General features: G+C 33.1%; 1 protein-coding gene across 2 annotated transcripts in view; it reads left to right on the forward strand.

Annotated features, from left to right (window-relative positions):
- The window catches only part of NCKAP1 (NCK associated protein 1), a 90,592-nt gene extending 69,094 nt beyond the window's left edge, over positions 1 to 21,498 (forward strand). The window contains exons 25-32 of one of the 2 annotated variants that reach the window (XM_016149775.2): positions 4,731 to 4,824; positions 10,760 to 10,842; positions 11,272 to 11,352; positions 14,355 to 14,448; positions 16,081 to 16,197; positions 16,789 to 16,898; positions 17,948 to 18,037; positions 19,011 to 21,498. In XM_016149775.2, the coding sequence (XP_016005261.1) occupies positions 4,731 to 4,824; positions 10,760 to 10,842; positions 11,272 to 11,352; positions 14,355 to 14,448; positions 16,081 to 16,197; positions 16,789 to 16,898; positions 17,948 to 18,037; positions 19,011 to 19,127 (786 nt within the window). In that variant the 3' untranslated portion in view covers positions 19,128 to 21,498. The remainder of the gene's footprint in view (positions 1 to 4,730; positions 4,825 to 10,759; positions 10,843 to 11,271; positions 11,353 to 14,354; positions 14,449 to 16,080; positions 16,198 to 16,788; positions 16,899 to 17,947; positions 18,038 to 19,010) is intronic. The other variant, XM_016149777.2, reaches the window with a different exon arrangement.
- Positions 21,499 to 25,964: the final 4,466 nt, after the last annotated feature.

A 25,964-nucleotide genomic window follows, 5' to 3' on the forward strand; every position in this document is an offset into this window, starting at 1 on the left:
TGCTTTACAATAATTTTCTTAGAGAAAATTATTTTTAACGACACCAAGAAATAATCCAAATTTCTCTGGATTCAGCTACTGATGTATTATTAAGAACTGGAGAAGGTGTTATTTTTGACTTTGTAGATTCAACCTCTGTGTGAGGCATACACTTCCATGAGTATTCTTTATTTTATTACATAAAAAATCTGATGATAATATGATGTTTCATCTGGACAAGTTCAGTGAGTTGTATACTGTCCTATCTCACTGAGGTAAATCTCCAGAAATACTCAGTCTGTGAATGATAATTCTAATTATTTCACATTTTTCCATGTCCTATAAAATTACTTTCTATAGAATAACCTACTATGTGAAATTACAGAAGCAGACATATAGAGGTTTGCTTCCACCATTGATTCACTAGGTTATTTAGACCAGGAGTCCCTAACCACTGGGCCATGGTCTGTGGCCTATTGGGAACTGGGCCACACAGCGGGAGGTGAATGGCTGGCAAAGGAACAAAAGCTTCATCTGTATTTGCAGCTGCTTCCCAGCACCAACATCACCGCCTCAGCTCCACCTCAGATGATCAGGCGTTAGTTTCTCATAGGAACCTGGTCCCTGGTGCCAAAAAGGTTAGGGACCACTGTTTTAGACCTTTTCTCCTAAGACCAACTGAAAAAGTCTGAGAGATATATAAATAAAAAGAATCTTCTTTTAAAGAAGAGCTAAAAGGTTATTTCTAGGCTAAAATCAAGGAGAATGTGGGAAGTCATACATAAGCCTAGCACTGGAAGCCACTTTTGAGGACATTCGCTAATCCAGAGATAACATTTGTAAAATTAAGTTATAGTTTTGGTGACCTTGTAGGGTAAGATGGTTTGTAAACAAAACCCAAACCTGCCAAAGTGGAGAGTGGGATGTCTGCTTAAATTCCTCTCCACCCTCTTTACATAAGCACGCAGGGAGACAGTGAACTAGAAATGAAAATGATTCACCCCTATTTAACAGGATCCCTGTTCCGGTTGCCCTCTTTTGTCCAGTGAATCTTGAGTCTTGAACTTGGATTAAGGTGGTCCTAGATGAGTGGCACTCCAAGGTGCTTGGCAGAAACTAACAGAAATTCTCTCTGGAGATAGGTATTTTCATCCTAGGCTTTAATTAGTTCCTGCAAGTAATTTTTTGAACAATGATTTCCATCTGGAAGGTAAAAGTCTATTGGAGATCAGTAGAAGGTAGAGGTTGGAAGTTTACTTAGTACATCTGGCTGGCCATGATTCTTAAGTCATTCTCCCTCTCTTCTCTCCTGCCACCTTCTATTCCTGGTGTTCCTGAATATAGAGTTCTCTTGTTGCCATCACTTAATATGACGATGAGAAGTTGGTTATATAACAGTCCCTCATACAGACATGTAATAACCTCTCTGTTTTTAACCTCAGGACTTCCTTTCTGTGCCACCATCTACGGTTTTCTGCTTGGGTCCTCACACATGCATTAGTTTGCCTTCTACATTGTGTCTCCCTTATAGGAACTTGCTGGTTAGATTTCTCATCTCTGTTTATTTTTTACTCCATCTTCTAGAAATTTATTGACATCTTTCATTTTGCCTTTTAATTCTCTTCTCATTTCACTGGGTTTCTGGAGGAATCAGAGTTTTAGATATATGTATAGAAATCTCTACATTTAACCAACACTTCCACATAGTTTACATACTTTTTGAGCATTTCTATAGGTAAAATTTCTGAAAGTGGATCAAAGGATATGAACATTTAAAAATTTTTTATGTTATCCCTCTGAAGATAATTATACTCCATACTCTCTGCATTAGAGCATAGTAATGCTTCTGATATCATTTTAGTTTTTTACAGATTAGTGCATGAGAGTTTTGGGGGGGAGTTACAATGTTTTTAAGATTATCCTATAACTTCTAAATTGACATAAGCTAAATATTATGTACCTGCACTTTTTTCATTTTAAACATGACCTTAATTGCTTTAGCTGAGGATCTTTTTATTTCAAAGAGTAAATTTGTGTGCTAATAAAAAAAAAGGGGAGAGCTTCTTTATATTTAATGGTTGTGAATAAATCATGTGTCAGACATAGTCAACACTATGCATGTGTACTTATGGTAAAACATGTTTATTACTTTCTGGAGAAGAAAACAACCAGTCTTCTTTCCTACTAAAATTCTTGGAGTATTTCATTTGGAGTTGTGCCCATTGAGTCAGTTTATTCTTCCAGTCCTGCCAAAAGAATTGTTTTTGGCATTTTACAGATCAACTCTCTTAGTTCTTCACAGAGCCCTAGAAGATTTTCTTTTCAAATAAAATAGGAAATAGCAATATGGATTGCGTTAAGAATTTAACACTTTCTTGTTAATAGGAAACCAATTTTTTTTAGTACTGTCGATTTGTTTCACTTTGTTTTTCTCAGTTTGTTCCAAACCATTTCTTTGGTAATTCCTAGTATTGCTTCTGGCTTTCAGTCCATTCATCAGTGGTATTCCTCAGTGGCTTTAAATATACAGAGAACTTTGTTTCAGGATGCAATTGAGGAAGAAAAGGAAAAAATTAAAGATATAAACTATACCTTCAAGAGGAGATGACATTAACTTTTTTTCCTAAGAATGATGTGTAAGTGTAAACAAATGCTTTAGGGCAGTGGTCCCCAACCCCCATGCCCGGGCCATGGACTTGTACTGGTCTGTGGCTTATTAGGAACTGGGCAGCACAGCAGGAGGTAAGAAGTGGGCAGCGAGAGAAACTTCATTGTATTTGCAGCCACTTCCCAATGTTAATAGCATCAGCACCTCAGCTCCACCTCAGATCATCAGACATTAGATTTTCATAGGAGCACTCGTTCCTGGTGCCGAAAAGGTTGGGGACTGCTGCTTTAGAGTAACAGTTCTTAAAGGTATGGTCCCCAGATCAGTAACAGCATCAGCATTACCTTGGAACTTGTTAAAAATGCACAATTTTTGGTTCTACCTCAGACCTGCTAAATCAGAATATATGGGTCTGGGACTCAGCAGTGTGTTCTGATAAGTTCTCCAGATCATTCTGATGCACACTAAACATTAGGAACTATTTCTTTAGAGATTAAGGGCATGGGTTTTTAAATCAAACATATTTGCATTCAAATTCCAGATTTTACTATTTAATATCTTTGTAACTTTGGGCAGGTTAATTTCTGTGAGCCCTAGTTTTGTCAGTTTTAAATTTGGAATATCACCTCCCTCATTTGGATCAGAGTAAATGGAATTGTTTGTAAACTGTCTACTCCGGGAGCTTAAAAATGATCACAGTATCCTTACTATTAAATATATACTGTAATTTAATTAATTATATGCCGTAGACTATAACTTATTGATTCTAAAACAATTATCCCATATTAACATTTATGAATTGTGTTTTATAGACAGATGATTATAGAAAACATGTCAGTTTAATTGGTAAAGTTTTTTTTTTTTTCTTAATGGCACATAAGGTAATGGTGCATTTAAAATTCAGTGATGGCTTTGATTCACAGATGTATGATACTGTGTTCAAGGTACTTGAGCACTCTCAGGGTTCGGCATATAGTTTGAGTGTATATTGATTGAAACCATTTTAAGATGGGACAAGTATTAAATTGACTCTAGGGAGAGCAGACAGTCTAATCAGAGACCATAGAAGTTGAATTTAGCAAATAAATGAGACTGGACCTGAACATTTAATTGGGAGCATAATGAGAAATAATCTGAAGTAACATCAAGTAACATAAATCAAATACATACTAGTATAGAAAAAATGATTTTTGTAGATTTACTATATAGTTTTTCATACTCCCCTTAATTCAGTTGTCATTAGCTCTGGCTCGTAACAAAACCACTATGGCACTTTAATAGCATTCTTGATGTATCTTTGCACTCTGACCTGCTGCATTGAAATATGCAGGGGTGAAGCCCGAATATATGTATTTAGAATTACATATATCCAAATCTAGGCTTCATTCCTGAATATTTCAAATACATGTATCTAGGCTTTCCAATACATATACCTAATATCTCTTTCAGAATCAAATTAATTATATTTGTTTTAGTTATAACTTTTAAATTACTTTTCCATTGATCTTTTTAACAAAAATGGTCTTCAATGAATTCTGCTTTTCTTGAACAGTTATCCTTAACCTCCTTCCCTTATTTATATCCCTCCTTTCTTTCTAGTCTCTTCCCTTTTCTCAGTGTTGCCTGAAAGAGAAGATAGATAGTTGACACTTCCATTTGATAATTGCATATTGGGAAACATTTGCTCTTTTATAATCCCCATGAAGTGGTACCATACCCAATAAGTTAGTCTCCTTCTGATTGTATATGTCCAGTGATGAACTCTAGGCTATCTTTGGCCAGCTTTAGCTTCAACAGTTCTTTTTGTTTTGGTTGGAATTTACTGCTCTCTATCCACCTCAGTGTCTGCTTTTTATTATTAATGCTGTTCTGTGTCTAAACATAAGGTAATCCTTTATCCTACTACTTATCTTTATTGCTTGTTCCTGAACCTCTCTCTTGAATTTGCAAACTTAAAAAATTAAGCCTACGTAAATAATTTTAAGATGCTTTTATTAAAACAACAATAAAAATATATAGCATAGAGCATCTGGATTTCATGGATTGTATTTCCTACTTGCCAGATTGTAAAATCCAAAAGCTTGCTCTTATCTCTAACACAAGGAGCTCTATGCCTGACCTAGGATCTTTCTTTTTTTTTTAGAAACTTGTGGTGGAGAATGTTGATGTGCTAACACAAATGAGGACCAGCTTTGACAAACCAGACCAGATGGCTGCACTCTTTAAAAGATTATCATGTGGGTAACTCATGATACTTTCTATAAGCATTAAGAAGGCCTCGACACTCAATATTTAACTTTTGCTCAAAATTTGTAAACAAATATAAGTAGTAAATTATGAATAATACTCTTTAGCTTATGAAGAAAATTAGAAAAATTTTGCAGTCAAAGGATCTTTTAAGTACTCCGTTTCACAATTTTTTTTTTACCATACTTAGTACCATGTGTCAAATATTTAATGAATATTGTCATCAGTTCATGAACCCATTAAATTTAATATAGTAAATCTATATTAATTTAGATTAATGGAGAATTGACTTTTGAGTCTGTAACTTTCTAAAAATCAACTTGATCGAGGTATAATTTACATATAATAAAATGCACTCATTAAGTGAACTGTGATAGATTTTGACAAATGTATACATCCATGTAACCATTTCACAATCAAAATATAGAGCAGTTTTATCACCTCGGAAAGTTTCTTCATGTCCCTTTGAAGTCAGCTCCCTCCTCACAGCCCCCAAACCGCATGACTTACCTGAATTCTGTTGCTGTAAGTTAAATTTGCTGTTCTAGAACGTCATATAAATGGAATCACAAAGTATATACTCTTTTGTGTTTGATTTCTTTTACGTAGCTTTTTTTTTTTTGAGATTCACCGATCTGTGTTAAGTGAATCGGTAATTTGTTCCTTTTTATTGCTAACTAGTATTCATTCATTGCATGAAAACTTGAGCCTGCAGCTTTAATAAAATTTTTTTTTAATATCTTCTTGATACTGATTCTTTGTGGGAAGTATACTGTGAAGTAACAGTAAATCTTAAATATTTACTAAAGTTTATTTAGCCAGGAAGCTATTTTAGATGCACTTGAGTTAATTGTATTTTCATTTGCTTTTTGTACCTGAATTCAGTTATAATTAAAAATTATTTTAAATTATAATATTATTGATTTATGTAAAAGCCTTCTCAACATTAAGAAATTAATGAAATTCCAAATAAAACATTGTTTGTATTTGAGAAAACCAGAGATAGAGTTACTTTTCCTAAATAAAAAGATAATCCTTAAAATTAAAGTCCATTCATATATTTTACATACTTCCCCTTTGATATTTTTCTTTTAAATGTTTTATAACGTTATCAAATTTTATAAAGCTATAAAATGAATTGTGGATCACTTTATTAGGCTATCTATCCTGCTTTAAAAAAATATAAACTTATTTAGTACACATTAGTATAAAATTACACTACAAGTTGCCTTGTAGAGTAGATTGGTGGTTGCCAGAAATATAAAGGGAAAGCAATGAGAGAATTTTTTGAGGTGATGAAACTGTGCACCACAGAGTGTGATGGTGGAAATACAAGTCTACGTAGACATGTTAAAATATTTTTCTAGAACTATACATCAAAAGAGAGGGAAAAAGTCAAGTTTACTGTACAATATTTTAAAAAATGAAATTAAAAATGAAAAAGATTATCTTGGTAGCATTATAGGAAGGAGGCATGTGAATAAATAGTAGGAAATTATTAAATAGCTACCTGATTCCTTTTGTTCATTGTTTTACTGTATACTTATATTTTCTAGTCTTTTTTCTTATCATTTTTGTTTTTTTCATGTTTCTCTTTTTTTTAAATACTCATTTAACCACCCAACTAGCCTTAACTCTAGTTAACTTTTTACTAATAAACAACACTTGACTGTATCGTCTGGACAGAAGCAGCTAATCCACTGCAGTGTTCAATGCCTGTTTACCGTTAGTTTAACTCTATTTGTGGAATTGAAACAAAATAGAGTTTTTTGAAACAAAATAGAATTTGCAGGTTTTCAAAATAAAATCCATAATCCTTTATCTAGATTCTGTTTGTGACTTGTGAAATTGGCCGAAATCAGAATCTAAATTGTTGAATTTTAATGACTTATCTATATAGCAAATTTTTCTTTAAATAGAATTTATTAAATCTTTAACGGTGATATAGAAATAAAACTTCTTGATAGTGGGTTATTTAGAGAAGTAGAGAAAGCTATCCTTTCCGATGAACTGTTTTTCAGAATATTCCTTTTGATCTCTACCTTTGTGCTTCCTTTACCCTCTATCCAGAAGTTGATTTTCACAGTCAACAAACACATTCATTTAAATTCCTTTAAAAAGAAAAAGTCGTGTAATTTATTAAAAATAGCTTTGAATTGGAAGGTAATCTGAAATTTATTTTCAGTTTTAGGCTTTCTAACTATGTGACTTAAACAAATTGAATAATGTCCCTATTTCTTAATTTCTATTCTATGATACTGTGTTTCTTGGGGCTAGCTTCATCACTTTACTGGCTTCCTTAATCCAGACCTTTATTTTCTTGTTTTCTTCCTTTTTAAAACTCATTTTGCTCACTTTTGTCCTGGCCTTGCCACCATTTATCTACAAACCTGAAGGTTGCCTCCAAGGACCTTTATTTAGTAATACTTTGGATGTTATTATCCCCTGAAACTGTTGGCACCGGTAAAATCTTGAATTTGAAACTTCACTTTCAGACCAGAGTCATGTCTTCCAGCTCTCCCACTCTTTCATGGTTATTAAGCTTTTTCTAGCTCATTGAAACTTTGATGTCTCTCTAGTTTTCTAATCAGCCTATTCTTGGCTTTACTTATGCATGCTGGAGTATGAAATTTGGTTAGTGATTTTAATCGCTTTTTCCTCCATACTGTCATACTCTTGACTTTCTGCTACATTCATCATCCCAAGCAATTTCACTGATCCTGAAAGTCAGCTCCTTGGATGTCAGCGACTGCTTGTGAAATGAGAATTTTTATATCTGTTGTTAAACCTGCCTTTTAATTCATCCTACCACTCTTCATATTGCTAAACTTTTTGACTAGCTTGTATTCTTCTCATCAGAAATTTGGACATCTGAAGAAAATGGAACAATATCTTTAAAGAGCTTTTTAAGAAACAGTTTAGAATTCTGTAACAGGCAGTGATACCTATCAAAAACAAAAGTGAAATTAAGATTTTTATCTGATAACTTACGAATTACAAGAAAATTTAAAAGAAGCTCTTTAGGCTGAAGGAAAAAAATATCAGCTAGAAGCTTAGATCACACAGATGAAAAAAATAAAAAACAAGGAATGCCTAAAATTAGAAATGTATTTCATCTTTCCAATTCTCTACTCTAAATATACTGTAATATGGCTGCTTTCCCATTTGCAAAATCAGGTCTTCTTTCCTTACTCTTATTCTACTTAATTTCTCTGTAGTGTTTATCTCTTTTATTCTCCTTTTTATTTTTTTCTCTTCATATGCCACTACTTTTACCTCTGCCTTTTCTTAGTCCTTGTTCTACACTCCTATTGGGAGAATGCATACAGTCTTATTTATCAATGTGTCTTAAATATTTATCCCTATCCTTGACTTTCTTTTGAGCTCCAAATATTTAACACTAAATGCAAGTTGACCAAGGGTTCTCAAAGTGTGGTTTGTGGACCAGAAACAATAAAATAGCATCATCACCTAGGATCTTGTTCAGATATAAATTATTGGGTCACACCTGAGTCACATTGCTGGGGCCCAGCAAGTGATTCTTATTTGTACTAAAGTTTGAGAAACATTGTTAGACATTTTCAGACATATGACCCCACAGACACTTCACAACATTCTGTAATGGGAAGAATCCTCCCCTCATGGGAGGTGTAAGTGAATAGGGAAAAAAAGCCTGATCTTCTTTATTGACCATTTTATTACCTCCCTTGCCATTTTTCAAGTGACTCACACAAGAAAACCTGGGTATCTTCTCTGATTCTTCTTATCATTACATTCTGCATCTAGTAGCTGTATCTGGCAGATCACTTGGCTAATTGGTAGGTCACAATTGGCCCAAAGATGTACTTTGTTTGGCCCTATGCTACATTAAATTTAAAAAAAATTTTTTTTGATCAGTATTTTTAAAATGAGATATTTTGCATAAAAAAACAAACATCTGGCTTCCCCCCCCAAAAAAACCTGGGTGTTTCACACATGGCAGTGATTAGCTGGAGCTAAGTTGCAGCTGTCCCCTTTAGAAATTTTTTCTTCAGTCTTCTCTACTCACTACTCTGTCTTTTTGTCTACTTTACTGTTTTATGTTACCTGCTGTAGGTGTATGAACTTATGAGTCCTACTTCAGATCCCATCTCTTAAATCCCAAATCTATTTCTGTAGCTATCGTTTCAAGGCTTTATCATTGTTTTGTCTATAGTCGTCATGGCTTCCTAACAGTCTTTCCTTTCTAACCTGTCTCCCACATTCAGAGTCATATTTTTAAACATACTTTTCCTATCACTCTTTGTATTTTGAAAATCTTGAACAAACCCCTTGTTGCTTAAAGGATAGTTTAAACTCCTTAGCGTGGTATTCAAAAGACATTATTTTGGATTAACTTCACATCCAGCTATTCTTTTCCAACCTTTCCCCCACTATCTTCTCCTTGCCTGGCCCAAGACCTCCACATAGCCACTGCTCTAGTATTAGTTCTTTGGAATATGTCTTGATCCATTTGGGCTGCTAACACAAAATGCCATTATTGATGTATGTATTCAAGAGGAGGTTATAGGATATAGTTTTTGCAAATTTATTATTTAAGTTTTGGGCAACAGCAAATTTTTGGAAAATATATGCTATCACACTATTTATTTTTTAATTATTCACCTGTTTTCTGCCATTCTTTTTTCTGAGTTTGCTATTCTTTCATTTTATGGCTTAGAATATCCTTCTCGTCTTACTCCTTTATGCCCAGCTTGGATGACATTTTCTCAGAGAAATCTTTCCTTTCATCCTCATTTCTTCTTTCTTTTTCTTGATAGTAACAGTTTCTAGCCTCATTTTGTGGATAACCATTTCATTGAACATCTAATATTCTGGGTTTCAGTGCTAGAGATAGATAGAAAGATTAATGAAACTGGTTCCCGCTCTTGTGGAATTTATGACATACCTGTGCGTTAACATCATTTTGTTGACACTGCTATTTTAATTCTCATCACATTTCAGCTTATATAGTAAAGGGTGCTTATTGTAAAGGTTTAAACAAACGACACATGAGGTAGAAAGTAAAAATGCAACAATTCTCTCCAGTCCTATTCTTCAAAGGTAACTATATAGTTAACAATTTTCTAAACATCTTTCTAGAAATTTGTTTGGTATATACAAATATATATGTATATCTTTTTGTTTCACATAAATGGGATAATATTTTCTTAGTCATCTTGGCAATTCATTGAGATTGTTACTTAAGGTCTAGATTATTCGGTCTATTGTATTCTTCTTACATAGTGTCTTATATATGGGAAGTAATTCAATAAATGTTCGTTGTTATTTTTTAATATGAAGGTATTGATCCTTTTAATCCTAACCGTCCTTGATTTTTTTTAACCAAGTTTTAATGTTGAATATGTAGTAATAATTTTCAGAATAATGCCTTGTAACTAAAACGTAACTGATCAAACCCATTCATACTCTTTAGCAGCCTGGTCTTGCTCAAACTGCTTGGGCTCTCAATGGTCGCTTTTTGTTTCTGGACTTTCTAGACCTCAGTAATTTACAAATTTAGCATCTCCAAGTTCTAGGGCCGTTTGAGCTGTTAAATCATGTCTGCTCTGATCAGCTTCTTTTTCCTCCTAGTCTCTCTTTCCTCCTACCTCTGCCATTTCTGAGATAGAATTGTTCTATCTCATATCTCATATGATTGTTTCAAGATTCTGGTGAACCATCTAAACCATTTTAAAGAATAGAGTGTACTGCATTTGAAATAAACTATAATTTTCTTAATTTTAATATCAGCTTTCAATACATTTGCCTCTTTAATCATTTGCTATAATCAGATTGCTGTTAGTTATGCCTTTTATCATGGAAATTTTATGACAAAGAATTTTCTCCAAGGTTAAGAAAGAATCCAATTTACACTCTTCTCTTCTCCCCTTCTTTCAAATTTAGCTGTTGACAGTGTCTTGAAGAGGATGACAATAATTGGTGTAATTTTATCCTTCCGCTCATTGGCACAAGAAGCACTTAGAGATGTAAGAAACCATTATAAGTACATATCTATATCCAAATAATCCCTTTTAATTTCCCAGAAATTAAAAGCTATTCTTTATAGTTAGCAGTGATATAATTAAAATTCCAGTTTTCATAGTTATCTAAAGTGTAAAGTACACAGAAATTAAAGGTATTTAAACTTTGTTTTGGTATTGAAATTCAGGGGGTATACTTGCCTGGATATTGCATTACTTTTTAAACTTTACTCTTCATTAAAGCATTTTCCATTTTGACTATACTCGGTTTGGCATCAAATACATTCCATTTCTGTGCATCTTAGTACTTCAGAAAATAACATGAAAATAGATAAAGTAAAATAATTTTTATGAAAACTAGAAGTAATCGAGTGGCAATTATTTTTAATCACCATTTAAAAATAATTCTACTTTCTTGTTTGTTGTCTTGCCTAGGTCTTGTCCTACCACATTCCTTTTCTTGTAAGTTCAATTGAAGATTTCAAGGATCACATTCCAAGGGAAACTGATATGAAGGTAATAAAATTTCCATTTGGATTTTTACAGTTTCTAAAATGAAATATTTAAGTTAAATATAAAATAAAATTTGATAAATTCTAAACTCCTATTAAGTTTCTATTTTAGAGTGATCAGTTAGCATACTTGCCTTTGAAAATGCATCTTTGAGAGCTCAGCACCAAAATACTATGTAGGTATTTTGAAAGTCATTCTTCAAGTATAATAAAATGGGTTGATATTTTTTTTTCTTAAACTGATAGCTGTTTATACATGGAGAAAGATGACTGCGATATAAGAGTTGTTCCGTTTTAAATAAAGCTAAATTCAATCAGTTTTTAAAACTTCTTTGATATTGTTTTTAAATAATAAATATAAGATAGAAGGTTGGTAGTCTTATGTGAATCCACAGTTTTGTTTTGAAAATGTATTGATCATAAAATCCAGCCACTGATCTAACGCCAGCAATGATTTATCAGTGGTACACATTTAATAAGTGGCTTATTGGGGCTCATATTTATGTTTTCTAAGCTTTCATGTTTCTTGCAATGATTGTTTTCTGTTTCTCAAATTTCAAAAATCACTGACTAAAAAAAGTAAATTCTTTTGTGTGACACTCAATTCTCTTCTCAAACATTTTAAGCCTTATTTTTCATCTCTTGTTCCATCCTTCTCCTACTCTTCCCTTTCTTACTCTACCCCTGTCTTTATGTGCATCCTGTGAGATAACCAAATCTTTGTGTGCATTCTCACATCTGTCAGTTTTGTCCTCTAATTTATTGTGCCTGAAAATTCTGCCATTTTCTATTTCTGCCTTTTGAAATCCTGCTTATTTTATAAAGCCTGATTCAGTTGCCATCTAAAAAAAACATCCCTTGATTCCTCCCAAGAGATGATAAAGATTTTTTTCTTAGTGTTATTAGAAAACTCATTGTAGAGTTACATACATTCTGCCTTGTGTTGTAGTTTGTGTTTTTCCACTTAAATTTATGCTAAATCGTAAACATTGTGAAGACCAAGACCTAGTTTTCTTTATTTTTGTTTCTCCCACAGTGCTTTGCACAGGATAAACATTTGAGATGAAAGATTGTCTTATGATTTTGTGATTGAGAACTCTATGAATAGCACAACATTATTTTTTAAGTGGAAACACTATAGGAAAAAATTAAACATTAAAGATGAATCAATCCTTAAGAAGATACTGGTGTGCAGATTATGAGAATAGTAATTAATATTGTAAGCAACCACTCAATTCTCTTAGCACCTGACATAATTGTATTTCATTTCTAACAAACTTTAAACAGAACTTCCTACTTTTTAAAAACCAAACATATGTTTGTTAATAGTTTTATTGAGATATATTTCACCTATAATAAAATTTCATTTAAAGTATGCAATTCAGTGGATCTTAGTATAGTCACAGAGGTGTGCAACTATCACGAATCAATTTCAGAACATTGCATCACCCTAAAAAGAAACCTTGTATCCATTAGCAGTCATTTTCTGTTTCTTCATATTTTCAAGCTGTGAGCAGCCACTAATTAACTTTCTGCCTTATAGGTCTGCCTATTCTCATCATTTCATATAATTTATATAATAGTTGTTTGGCACTGGCTTTTTTCACCTAGCATAATGTTTTCAAGGCTTATGCATGTCATAGAATTATATCATTATTTTTATATTGCCAAATAGTACATTGTGTGGCTATATATCACATTTTATTTCCCATTCATTAATTGATGGGTATTAGGATTGTTTTCACTTTATGGCTCTTAGTAAATAATGCTACTGTGAATATCCATGAACAAGTTTTTGTGTGGACATATGCTTTCATTTCTCTTGGGTATATCCCAGGAGTGAATGTGCTGGGTCATTTGGAAACTCTATGCTTAACCTTTAGAGAAACAATCAAATTTTTTTCAAAGTGGCTATACCATTTTGCATTCCCACCAGCAGTGTATGATGGTTTCAGTTTCTCTATATCCTTATCAATACTTGTTATCTGTATTCTTAATTATAGTCGTTCTAGTGTGTGTGCTGTGTAAAACATCATTGTTTTGACTTGCATTTTCCTGAGGCAAATGATGATGAACATCTTTTCATGTGATCACAGGCTATTTATATACCTTCTTTGTAAAAATGTCTGTTTAAATGCTTTTGCTTATTTTTTAAATGGTTTGTTTGCCTTTTTAATTTTGAGATGTAAGAATTCTTTATATATTCTGGATTAATAGATACATGATTTGTAAATCTTTTTTTTCCATTCTGGATTGTTTTTTCCTTTACTGTGTCCTGTGAAGCACAAAAGTTTTTAATTTCAATTTTTTTCTATTGTTGCTACTAAGAAACCATTGCCTAACCCAGAGCCATAAAGAATTATACCAATATTTTCTTCTAAGTATTTTATAGTTTTAGTACCTATGTTTAGATCTGTGATCCATTTCGAGTTAATTTGGGGGGATAGAACAGGTATTGGATCACAAACAAATGATTACCTAGAACTTAATCCATGGCAATTATTTCTTTAGTCATTAGAAATTCCTTTGTCAGATTTTCAGTCAGTACAGACCATAAATCATATTATAAGTAATTTACCATGTTTATAGGTATGATATGATTAGGCCAGTATAATTTTTCATTAAATAAGTATGAAGTATGGACATAAGCATAAATCTATAAATTACTTTTGTTCATTTATCTCTTTTGGCTTGATATTTTATCTCCCTGCTTCCAAAAAAATAATATCTTTAGAATGATTCTGTTGGGATTTGCCATAGAAAGTACACAAGTTTTATTTGGCCTGATAATAGGAAGTTATAACCAGCAGCACATCACAAAGTACTAAATCATCTATTCAGTGTAGGTTAGACAGGCATTTGTTCCTGCACAGACAAGTTTCCAAAATTCTCTAGTGTTCTCGTAAATAAACTCTAAACAGTATAGCTTTTCTTAATAGTGAGATTTCCCAAAAATTTGTTATAACATTTCTTATTCTGTATTTCTTATATATTTTTTTTTATCAGGTTGCAATGAATGTGTATGAATTATCATCAGCTGCTGGATTGCCTTGCGAGATTGATCCTGCCTTGGTTGTAGCTCTCTCCTCACAAAAATCAGGTAAAATGCATTAGTTAATATGTAGTAGTCTTAGTTAAAATTACCAAGGCAACACAGTTACAGATGTGATACTTACCTCTTTATTCAAATGCCTACTTTATGTCAAGCTTTTTTCCTTTTTCATAGGTAGAGTATTTCAGTGCAGAAAAGACAATGATTTTGTCTTCTAGAACATATGTTATAGCATAGTTATCATACAGATTAGATCATTTAAGCCACAAGACTGGGTGAGATAACTAAATCCTTTTAGTGTTTATGCAGAAGTGAAGAGGATCACGGTCTGAGCTCTCAGACACGCTCAACTTTAGGAGCTCAGGAAAAACTACCAAAAAAGAAACTGAGAGGGAAGAACCAATGAAGGAGAAAAACCAGAAAAGAGTCACTTCCAGGCAAGGGGAAAGGGAATGGTCAGCTACAAAGAATTTTAATGGGTGATGCTGACAAGAGCAGGGACAGTGGAGTTTCCAGAGCCAAAGGCTGGCTAGAGAGGGGTTAAGAGAGAATAGGAGAAAAGGAACTGGAGATACCAAGTATAAAACAACTCTCTGAAAGGATTTTAAGGTAAAGGGGAGCCAAGAAGTGAAATTATAGTAGCTTGAGGCATGAGTAAAATCAAGGGAAAGGTTTTTTTTCAGGTGGGAAAGTAAAAATTTCTGCCTATATTTATTTGTATGCTGATGGGTATGGTCTAGATGATATTTAGAAAGGGGTATTATCTTTTAATTGAACTAGAGGTACTTTACATCAGGAGTATGCTTTATTATATATTATTAAACATTTAAAAGACTTTAGTCCAGTCCTTTGAAATGTAGTACCAGAACGCTCTAGATATTGCTAGATTTGTCTACAAAGTAAATAAATTGCTTTGTCATTCATGCAGTATGTTGATTATAGTCACATGGATAATTACTACTATTGCTTAATTTGCTATAACTATGTTTTTCATAATCAACCAAATTTTAAAAAAATATTCTGTTCAATTCTTAGTTATATGTGGTAGTGAATAATAGGGTAAGTGGAGGTTCCCAGGCACTAGAAAACCAACAATTTTAATACACATTACAATAAATATTTTAGAAAGTGTTATATCTTAAAAGCTTTGGGAAAATGCTAGTTATTTTCATTTATGACTGCTTTCTTCTAAAATTGAGAGGTTGGAAATCCAGTCCAATTTATACATTTATAATTTTTAAAAAGTGAATTTCAAGTTATATTCAGATCTATTTTAGAAAAATTTAAGGATTTTTGAATGGTTTTGCAGAGTAATTGATGAGATAATGTTTTCTAAACTGTTATAGATAGAATTTTCTTGTAAAATTTTATTGTCAAGTGTTCAGTTAGGAAATTTTAGGATTCCAGTTATCCTAATTATATTTTTTTGCCCTATAATCTTAAAACTTTTAAAAGGGAAAAGATGTTAGAGGTACCTGAAATATACCTGAGTAATAGATAAATAAGCCAATAGTAATATCTATTATTTGTATATATATTTAACAATCATGATTAATTCTGTAGAGGCTCAGTGAAATACCTTATAACAAAATTAAAACTTGCCTTTTCTGGTTTAGATGATCAACTCTTAACTAATCTTGAAGAAATACCTTGGTTTTATTTTTAATTTTTCTTCCTTAGAAAATATAAGTCCAGAAGAGGAATATAAAATTGCCTGCCTCCTCATGGTCTTTGTGGCAGTTTCTCTGCCAACACTGGCCAGTAATGTGATGTCTCAGTACAGCCCTGCCATAGAAGGTAATAGTGGTTTAAAATTGTTTTGGCATTGGAAAAGTTATGAGTTTTGATATGGTAGATACTTTTCAAGTAATTGATGTTCTTTTATAATAAAATATGGGTTAAGTCCTGCCACTTACCAGCTTTGTAACCTTGATTTTTCTTTTTCTAAGCCCCAGTTCCTGATATATGAAATGTGTATATGTGAGCTTATGGGTGCCTGAATGTGTGTGGGGCAGGTGATGGTGAGGGAGTATTTAACTCTTAGGATTGTTTTAAGGATTGGATGAAAAGATGTTGGTAAAGCAGCTAAGCACTTCTTTTTTAAGTGTCTAAGAATATAAAACTGAAGTAAGATTTCTTTTAGGAGTTTTTGGAAATTTGCTTGTTTCATACTGACATAGTCATTTGTTGCTCTCTTATTACATTATTTTCAAAAGCACTAGTCCTCATGAAAGTGAAAGTAGAGCAAGGCAGGTTATGCCCCAGTTCTGCTTTTAATCATGCCATGATTTATGTAGATTGTGAAGTCATTAAAGATTGGCCTTATGTGTCTTATTTGATATTTTGGGGGTCACACAGAAACTACAAACCCCATTTGTACTTTTTCAGGGCACTGCAATAACATACATTGCTTGGCCAAAGCCATCAACCAGATCGCTGCAGCTTTGTTTACAATTCACAAAGGAAGCATTGAAGACCGTCTTAAAGAATTTTTGGCGGTATGTATAATCCATAAGCAAAATGATGACATTTTATGAAGAAAATTTTCAATAGCTGTGAGATATAACAATAAATTCAAATTTAAAGAGTTTTTTTGGAAGGAATAATAGATGAAGGCAGGGCCTTAAAATCAAGAAGGTAGTTTAACATTTTTCCCCTTTGACGTATAAGTCTCTCATTTCTAGAGCTTGGCAGTATGACTTTTTTCCTAAGTTGATGTTTGTACTGCCCTAGAAGTTTGCCTAGGATTTGAAAGAGGAAAAACAAAACAAAAGAAAATTGAGGCTATCAGTGAGTATTCCCTCCAAAAGGATGTTACTTATTCGCATTTATTTGGAGGAAAACTGTTAATGATAACAAATTCAAAAATAAGAATACTCACTACCAAAGTTGTGCTAACCCTAGTCACATGAAATATGGCTTTCAGTTTCTTTGTTACTGTAGCTCTTTTCTTTATCAATTTGCCTTTTCTGAATTTTACTTTAAAGGAAAAATTCATCATGGTGTAATGAACACTAGACTGTTTGCTTCAAGTTGTAAATCCTGTTAGTTTTTCATAATTTTTTTTTCATTTTAAAAGCAAATGTAGTATTAACTTGAGAAAATAACTTCTATTTTAAAGAAAACTATTAAGATTTAAAATTTTTCTTTCCATTTTCTTTATTTTCCTGCACTTAAGACTTAATATCCTCATCTGACAATGTTCCCATTAATTCAAACTCAGGGTAAAATTATTTGGGAACTAAGAAATATGGTTAGTACAGATATTGATTTAAATCATTTTTTAAAAAAGATGTTCTAAAAAAATGGTTTTAAAGATCAATAAGAATATTTGATTGTATTTATTGTCATTGTATTTATACCTTAATAGCTCTCAAAATTATTGCTTGAATGTAAAGATCCTAAGCTTATCTTATTTGTTATTTAATTACTCATTATCTAGGCACTGAATGATTGAAATATGTTACAAGTTGAAACATACTGAAAATCAGTAACTGGTGAACATTTTATTTAAAAAACTTATTTAAAATGTATGTGTACTTTTAAGCTTGCATCCTCCAGTTTACTGAAAATTGGCCAGGAGACAGATAAAACAACAACAAGAAATAGAGAATCTGTTTATTTACTGCTAGATATGGTAAGTCTCATTTTAGTTTTTATTAACAACAAAGAAGTTCCAGTCATTTGTGATATTCTGTACTTGACATTTTAGTGAAAACATAACAGTAAGGGCTGAGGTACTCTTTTGATCTCTTGTGTTCACTCCACCCAAGCTACATACTTTCTAAAATTGCTAAAAAGACTGACATTTCTTGTATTGCTATATGGCAAGCATATCAGAAAACAAAATAAAAAGTTAGTGTTACCTATAAGGTTATTTTTTTGTGAATAGTTTTTCAACCTGTTGGGAAACATTTTGGCCTTATATTTTCCTAGAGTATCAGTTTCCTCTCTACCAGTTTTTTTGAGTTTTCTCTATTCTGACTTCATTTCTCCCATCTAATAAAATTTTCTGTAATTCTGTATACTTAGTTGCTTCTTTTCACTGTCCATGAACCAGTCATGTCTGTTTCTGCCATGTGGCTCCTCACTTACTCAGAATGACTTCCTTTACCTGCAGAGATCTGCATCTAGCCTAATGATCCAGCACAATCTATATAATAGCTCAAATCTTTTTCCAGATAGATTTTCTTTATTACTCTGGCCTTCATTAATCTTTCCTCCCTTTTTAACTCCTCTAGAACTTACAGTTTTCCACTTAATTATAGTTGGTTTTATGTTCGACTTGACTTTCTCGCTTAGTCTTGGGTCCCCAGTTAGACATGAAGATAGGTCCCACATTTTAAATATGTTTACATTCTCTTCACTCTGATAAATTGTTGAAGGAAATGAAAGTGTGCAGTATATTTCTGTTGATTAATTAATTGAAATAGTGATTTTTAAGCATTTTGATAGCATATATTGTGACACATTTATATCTCAAATTTTAAAGTAAAAGGAAAATGATTTTTGTCTATGTCTAATAAGGATGATATAAAATTACAGTTTATTGCCACTAAATGTCCTCATTACAAATAATTTGAATTCTGACCATTTTGGGAATTTTTCAGATTGTGCAGGAATCCCCATTCCTGACAATGGATCTCTTGGAATCTTGTTTTCCGTATGTTTTGCTGAGAAATGCATATCATGCTGTCTACAAGCAAAGTGTTACATCTTCTGCGTAAAATATCTACTTATTGAAGACAAGCACGCATTTTTGTTGCCTCGGTTTTACCTGTAAACTGTGGAGCTATTTTACCTTAAAGCCTGAAAAACAGTTTTGTGGATTATAAATTTCTTTGATACAGCTGTATTTTCTGATCATTGGTTTCTTAATATGGTTGTGCTACAATATACTTGGTTGATTTAGGTTGCACATTCACTGAATTCACAGAAATTATAATTTTAGAGTATCATTTGGTTGGAAAACATATTATCTCTATGTTTTTGATATTTGATAATGAAAAAAACCTTTGCTTGTTTATTTCTGAAAAAGAATTGTATTTAGTGATTATTTTAGATAGTGATACTATAGCATTCATCTGTGTGTAAATTATTTCATATAGGGAAGAGTTCTGATCTGTACCTATGGTTCTTATTGAAAACAAAACTGGATGTGCATTTCTGTGATGTTATGAATACATTTCTACTTTATTTTGAAACATTTGCCAAACTAAATACTGTAACACTGTATAACATTAAAAATATTAAAGGACTGCTTAGTATTAGAAGCAGACTATGTCCCACAATTCTAAAACAGCAGCATATGTTGTTGCTTGTATAAAGCCTAGTGATAATTTTTAGACTAACTTCCATGGTGCCCTATTGGCATTAGCACCTACCATTGTACCCTGCTGTATAATAAACAATCTTAGACATTTATCAATTGTTGATACAAATGTTAGTCCCCTAACCACTTTTTATATGTTTTAAAATTTTGAAATTCAAGTGTACCTGCCATAACATAAAATAAAGACTAGACTCTATCACATTTTGAATGATTTCTTTGAGATCTCATAATTTTTTTCAATAATATGCAAGTTTTAGTTTAAACTTAGCTTAAAATAAACTTTAGTTTCATTTAGGAATGTCTAACTATAGCATTTGCTACCAGGTCAGCTATTACAAGGTTTGTTTAAATGTTTTGAAAAACATTCCACTGGAAAAAACTAAAATTAGAAAATAAAATTACATAACATTTTAAAATTAAGAACTAAAAGGAAACTTGCACGCCATCAGCTTGCTAATTGTATCTGTGACCAGATGGACTGTTTGTTACTTGAAAGAATGGGGGGAAATGGAATGATCATGAAACTAGTGAAAATGTTGTTGAAAACTACATCAGTAATGAACGAGGATGACATAAAGTACCTGTTGCTTGGTGGCTGGCATGGAGGGCAGAGCAGCTCATTTAGTTTAAAAACTAACCAGATGTTAGTTTGATTGGCATTGTAAAGACTTTCTCAACAGGTTTGTGTGTGGTATCCTGTAGTACTTCTGTCATTCAAAAGTTTATGTATACACTGATAACTTGCATTAAGATAAAAGAAAGCTGCTGAGAACTCAGTTATAATGTTTTCTTTGTTCAGATACAGAGAATGAAATGAAATTGAGGTGCCACAAGATTATAATACTATTTTGTGTATGATTTCTCGAAGCCATATTTAAAGCAGGGAATAGTTGTCACTATCTTAAAATTTTTCAGTGGTTCTGAGAGGATTTTTTAAAAGGGAAGGAATTTTTAAATGAAATAGTTTTAGACTCTAAATAGTCTGCTCACACAGTGAACAATTGAAACTAAGATTAAATTAAATACTGTTTGTTCTGAAATATTAAGATCCTAAAGTAGTAATAATTTGTTGATATCCTGAGAATAAAGCAGGCATTTCAGAATGTGCACTTAAGTTGGGGTAATATGTGGGAAGGACATAAGGATGTTCGTAAGACATTATTTACCCCTGTTCAGACAAAGTAAAGGTCACTCTTTCATAGTCATTTGAAGTTTTTCTTGTCCCAATTGTTTTTTCTCAAATACCTAAACTGACTAACTGGTGTACTGTTATTCTTCACAGTCTTTCAGCTCGCCCAGCCCGCCCCTTATCCCCTGCGCCCAAAAAAGGGCAAAGGGTAACTTGGAAAATTAAAGTTAAATATAAATTGACAGTTATTTTTAACATCTTGTCCTAACTTTTCTTATTTTCTTCTAAACTTGCACTAGAACATACTGTTTTTATTGTTTTCTCTACAATATGTGATTATACCATGTATGCTTGTCCGTAATCTGCTTGTTTCACTCAATAGTAGGAAAAGAAAGATCTTTGATATTCTTTTTAATGCCTCCACACGTACCATAACCAATTTAACAATTTCATTTGGATGGTTTATGTTTTTTATTATTATAAATATCTTGTATTTATATCTTGATGAACTTAGTCTGTTACCTCCTTAGGATAATTTCTCACAAGTTAAGATTGCTTGCTTAGTGGAAAGATGTATACAGTTTAAACTTCAATACATGTTATTAGATTTCCCTCCAATAAGATTATATCAATTTTACTCCTGCCATTGTGTGTGTATTGTTTTCTCCACTATTGCCAGTGCATCTTTGCCTCTTAAAAAGGTGAAACTTAGATCTTGTTTCAATTTACATATCTTTGCTTATTACTGAGGTGGAATGTATAGGATCTTGCTTCTGTCTTTCTGGAGCTTAGAGTGAACTTTGTGCTGTTTAAGTTATATTTTAGTCTGCTGATTATTGTATGATGTTAATGTTGCCAATTTCTTAACCCAGAAGGAATGGAGAACCTTCCGAAGTTAAGTGCCATAAGACTAGGGCTCTGGTATTTATTCAAGAAAAAAGACCACCGGGAACTTAACAGGTAAGAGAAGGCTGAGTCCAGAAAAAAGTCAGAGCTTGGCTTTATGGGTTACACTTGGCATAACCCATAAAGGCCTGTGCTTATAGTTGTGAGAATCTGATTCACTTAAGCAGCTATCAGCTGGATGAGATAAATTTAGTTTAAGCCAGCAATACCCCTTCTAGTGTTTGTATATCCCCAGCTAAGAAAACAGTGCCTGGGAGTTAAAATGAGAACTTACTTCCTTTTCCATTAGACTCTTACTTATTTCTCACCACCCACTGCCTTTCTTTTCTCCAACTTATTTCTTAATTTTCCCTGCCTTCTCTTTTCCAAAGGTAATCATGGAACTTGCCATATGTACTTCCTATGACTTCCCAATCTGGATCCTCCTGTTGGTCAGTGGCACGCTCCTAATCATTTTCTACTACTTTTCCATTCATTCATTCAGCAAATACTTAGAGATGCTAGATATAATAGTGAGCAAAATAGAGAAGTTCCCCTTTTATAGTTATATTTGAATTTGAATGATGGTAGTAAAGAAGCAAACTTCTGCAATGATAGGGAACTATACAGGACAATGGGCTGAGACGAGGGGCTAAGGAGTCAGGGAGAGTCTCTTGGGGCACTACTTCAGAAAATGTAATCGGAGAAGGCCTCTAAAAGACATATTTGGGCTAATAGGTGAAGGATGAGAAGGAACGAGAAATGGGCAGAAATAACAGTCAAGGTAAAGGCCCAGAAGGCAAGAACAAACGTGGTGGCATGGATGAGAAGTAGAAAACAGCATACCAGTTAGCATTTCAGTCCCAAGGAGCATGAAGAGTCTATTCAGCTAACTAGCTCTTTTCTTTTTCTGGTCTGCCTATCTTCTTCCTTTGTTCTTTGCTTATAAATTCAAAGTTCACAAATCTTATTGTAAGGCGGGTCAGTTATAAAGAAGGAAATAAACAGAGTTTACTGACATGCTCTGCCATAAATCTTAAAATGGTAAAGTTTATTACATATCATCGGGCTTTCTAAATCAAGCACAAGCTCTATCAGGTAGCGGACACTGGTCTAGTTAATTTACATAGGATCATGCCTACCCTTCTAGTGTGATGATTTGCCTTTGGGAGATTGAGCTGTGTCATTCTTAGAGACCTCTGAATGAATAATCCTTAATATAGTGTAACTTCTTACATCTCTTCTTCATCTCTTTGTAACCACTTGATCATGTGCCATCTTTGATTTGGGCCTTGGCTCAAATTTCCAACAAGACAATATGCCCTCAAAATACTAAAGATTACCATGACAAGTGTCTTCAGGGAAAAGAATTTGTTTGAAATTTTAAATGTTTTAATCTTTAGTAAAAAGATTTTGAGTTATTTGGTCTTGTTTAATTGATAGGAAAAATAATATTTATTGACTTTGGTGTTTTCAGAGTAGAAAGTGGCTTTAAGAACATTAAAATTTCATTTTTCCTTATATGAACCCAACTTTCCATACATATTGCTGTCATTAACATTTCAGATCAAGTATGCCTCACTCTGGAATATTTCATTTCCAAGAAAAGTTTTCAGCCTGTCATTCTGACCAAAAAATAACAAAATAGGAAAAACTAACAATCTAAAGTCAGGATCCTAGCAATAGAGTAGAGGGCCATTTCTCATTTCTGATTAAGTACACCCAGTTTGACCCTTACCTTACTACTTTTTTCTCAATTTCAGGAGTGAGATGAATGGAAAGTTCTTGGTGCATGAGCATTCTGGTCACCCTCTTACACGAGGTCCGTAAACCTGGGAAATGGCTACCTGGAGATGGGGCCGTATTTAATATGCAGCCTTGATGATTGCAGTGTATTAACTGTGATATATATCAGTCATGTTCATAGTGTACATATTGATCAAATGCTCAATGGTTGAGCCTTGTAAAGAATATTTTGCCAAGGCCTATGTTGAATTGCCATCGTAAGATACAAGCTTCTCAAATATGTGAACAAATTTTGTTCAAAAATTAGAATTTATTATATTAGTTATATTTTAAAATTTTAATGTAGTACAGAGTCATTCCTTTCTACCAAGCAATAAACTTTAATTTCATTAATTTCTTAGCTTTGTCAACTGATAAATTGTTCCTGCATTCATGTTAAACTATTTATTTAATATACTAAGTAGTTACTCTCATGTATATATCAGTGAGCAACTCATGATATAAAGTTGCTATCAAATTACTAAGATTTGCTTTGTCTCCTTTAGCAACTAAGTTAAAGGCATTTCCTCTTTATTTCCTGGATTTGAAGTTTTGGGGGTCAGTGGTGGTGATAAAATTTCATTAAAGTATTCTCACAAACTGAAACTTCATGCACTATTTATTGGATGATGTTTTCAGAAACCTAAAATACGTTGCCTTTGTTTATTATTTTCCTAATTTTTTTTCACTTGCCTTTACTACACAATTATGGGAGTGGGGAGGGCAGATTGTCTGTAAACCTTGGTTCTAGAAATGTGACAATGGAACAATGGCTCTCAAGATGAAGATATCGCTTCCGAATTTCATTTGCGTGTTATCTTTAATTGCATGCACGTCAATTTTAGCATCTTCCTGCAGTAGAAAAGATAATCTTTATAGCAAATATCATGTAAGAAATACTTACACTCTAAAGGCTCATTCACACTAAAACTGGTGAATAGAATTCAACATAAAAAGTACATAGATTTTCACTTCAAGTTACATCTAAAATGTTTGTCTTAATTTGAAAGTGAATATTCAATAATCATTATCAGGATGCCATACTAATTAGATATGACCATAACTTATGTGGTCACATCATTGATTATACACAAGTTGTGGATTCCAGGAAGCACGTTGAAGTAGGCATTCAGCTGTTAGATTTTGCAAAGGCTGAAGCTGAAGCTGAGGAGCAAATAATGTACAACCTCCCAGGCTGAAGGTGATCTTTCTGTTCATTCCTAATTCTTCCCTTCAGCCAAAATGTACAAGGGTCACTGCGTGCAGCAAGGCCCAGCTGGCAGAACTTGAGAGGGAAGGGAAAATTTGACCTTGGCTGTTAATAGGGGTTTTGTCCAAGTCAAAAATGCTGACTAGAGTACTAACAAGAGCTCATGTTTATTGAGAGATCAGTATGTACCAGACACTGCTAAGTTAATCCTCGAAGTATTGCTCAGTCCTTACGACAACCCTGCAGGACGATTATCATTTACTGATGCAGACACTGAAGCTCAGGGAAGGTAATAGCTTGGGTGCAAAGTCACCCTGAAGGAAGTAGCAGAGCCAAGATTTAAATTTGGCCCAGATGTGTATTATTATTACATTGTTTCGCAGATATGACTGGCTTTTCTATTCAGTAGCATTTAAAGCTACTTTGCACTGATTCAACTGCAGCTCGAGGAACAGAAAAAATAATACTGAGTGCTCACACTAATTCACTCCACAGTAGGCATTTCATGCCCATTACCTCATTTAAACTCCAAAACCAAACTGCTCAATAGGAATTATTTTCTCGGTTTTCCTAAACGAATGCACATACTCAGAGCTTTAAATCTCTTGCTCTAGTGTCACAAAATGGACAGTGCTGACATTCAAATTTTTGTTGGATTTTGATCCCATATTTCTTATACTGTATCATGCTTTTTCTGAAGACACTAAAAAATATTTCCCAGGTAGATAAGAAATAACTCAATGAGCGGGGGGGGGGGGGGGGGGGGGGCGGGGGGGGCGGGGGGGGGAGTATCATGGCTCTTGTCTCTCTCTGATCCTAATTTATTTCATCCCTTTTTCTCATCCTCCACAGCTTAATCTCTGCTGAATCAAATTTCTTTCCTAGTCTATCTTCATACTAATAGGTAGTATGTCACATACTTACCAATTATGAAAATACAGGTTTACCTTGGAGATATTGCAGATTTGGTTCTGGACCACCAGAATAAAGCAAGTCATAATCTTGCTGGTAAAAAACTCAACTCTGTGAAGCATAATAAAATGAGATAGGCATTTCTGAGTTTGTTTCTTTAAGTGTAGAATGGGAATAATATCTACCTCAAAGGGGTATTATGAGAATTAAAGTAATGTATGTATCTAAATTGATGAGATTGGGGCCTGCCACATAATAGGCATTCAGTAAATAATGATTGTTTTTCTGATATTATTAGGCTGTTTGGTTTT

Source organism: Rousettus aegyptiacus, unplaced genomic scaffold (assembly GCF_014176215.1).
Source record: "Rousettus aegyptiacus isolate mRouAeg1 unplaced genomic scaffold, mRouAeg1.p scaffold_m13_p_2, whole genome shotgun sequence".
In the NCBI taxonomy this organism is placed as follows: domain Eukaryota; kingdom Metazoa; phylum Chordata; class Mammalia; order Chiroptera; family Pteropodidae; genus Rousettus; species Rousettus aegyptiacus.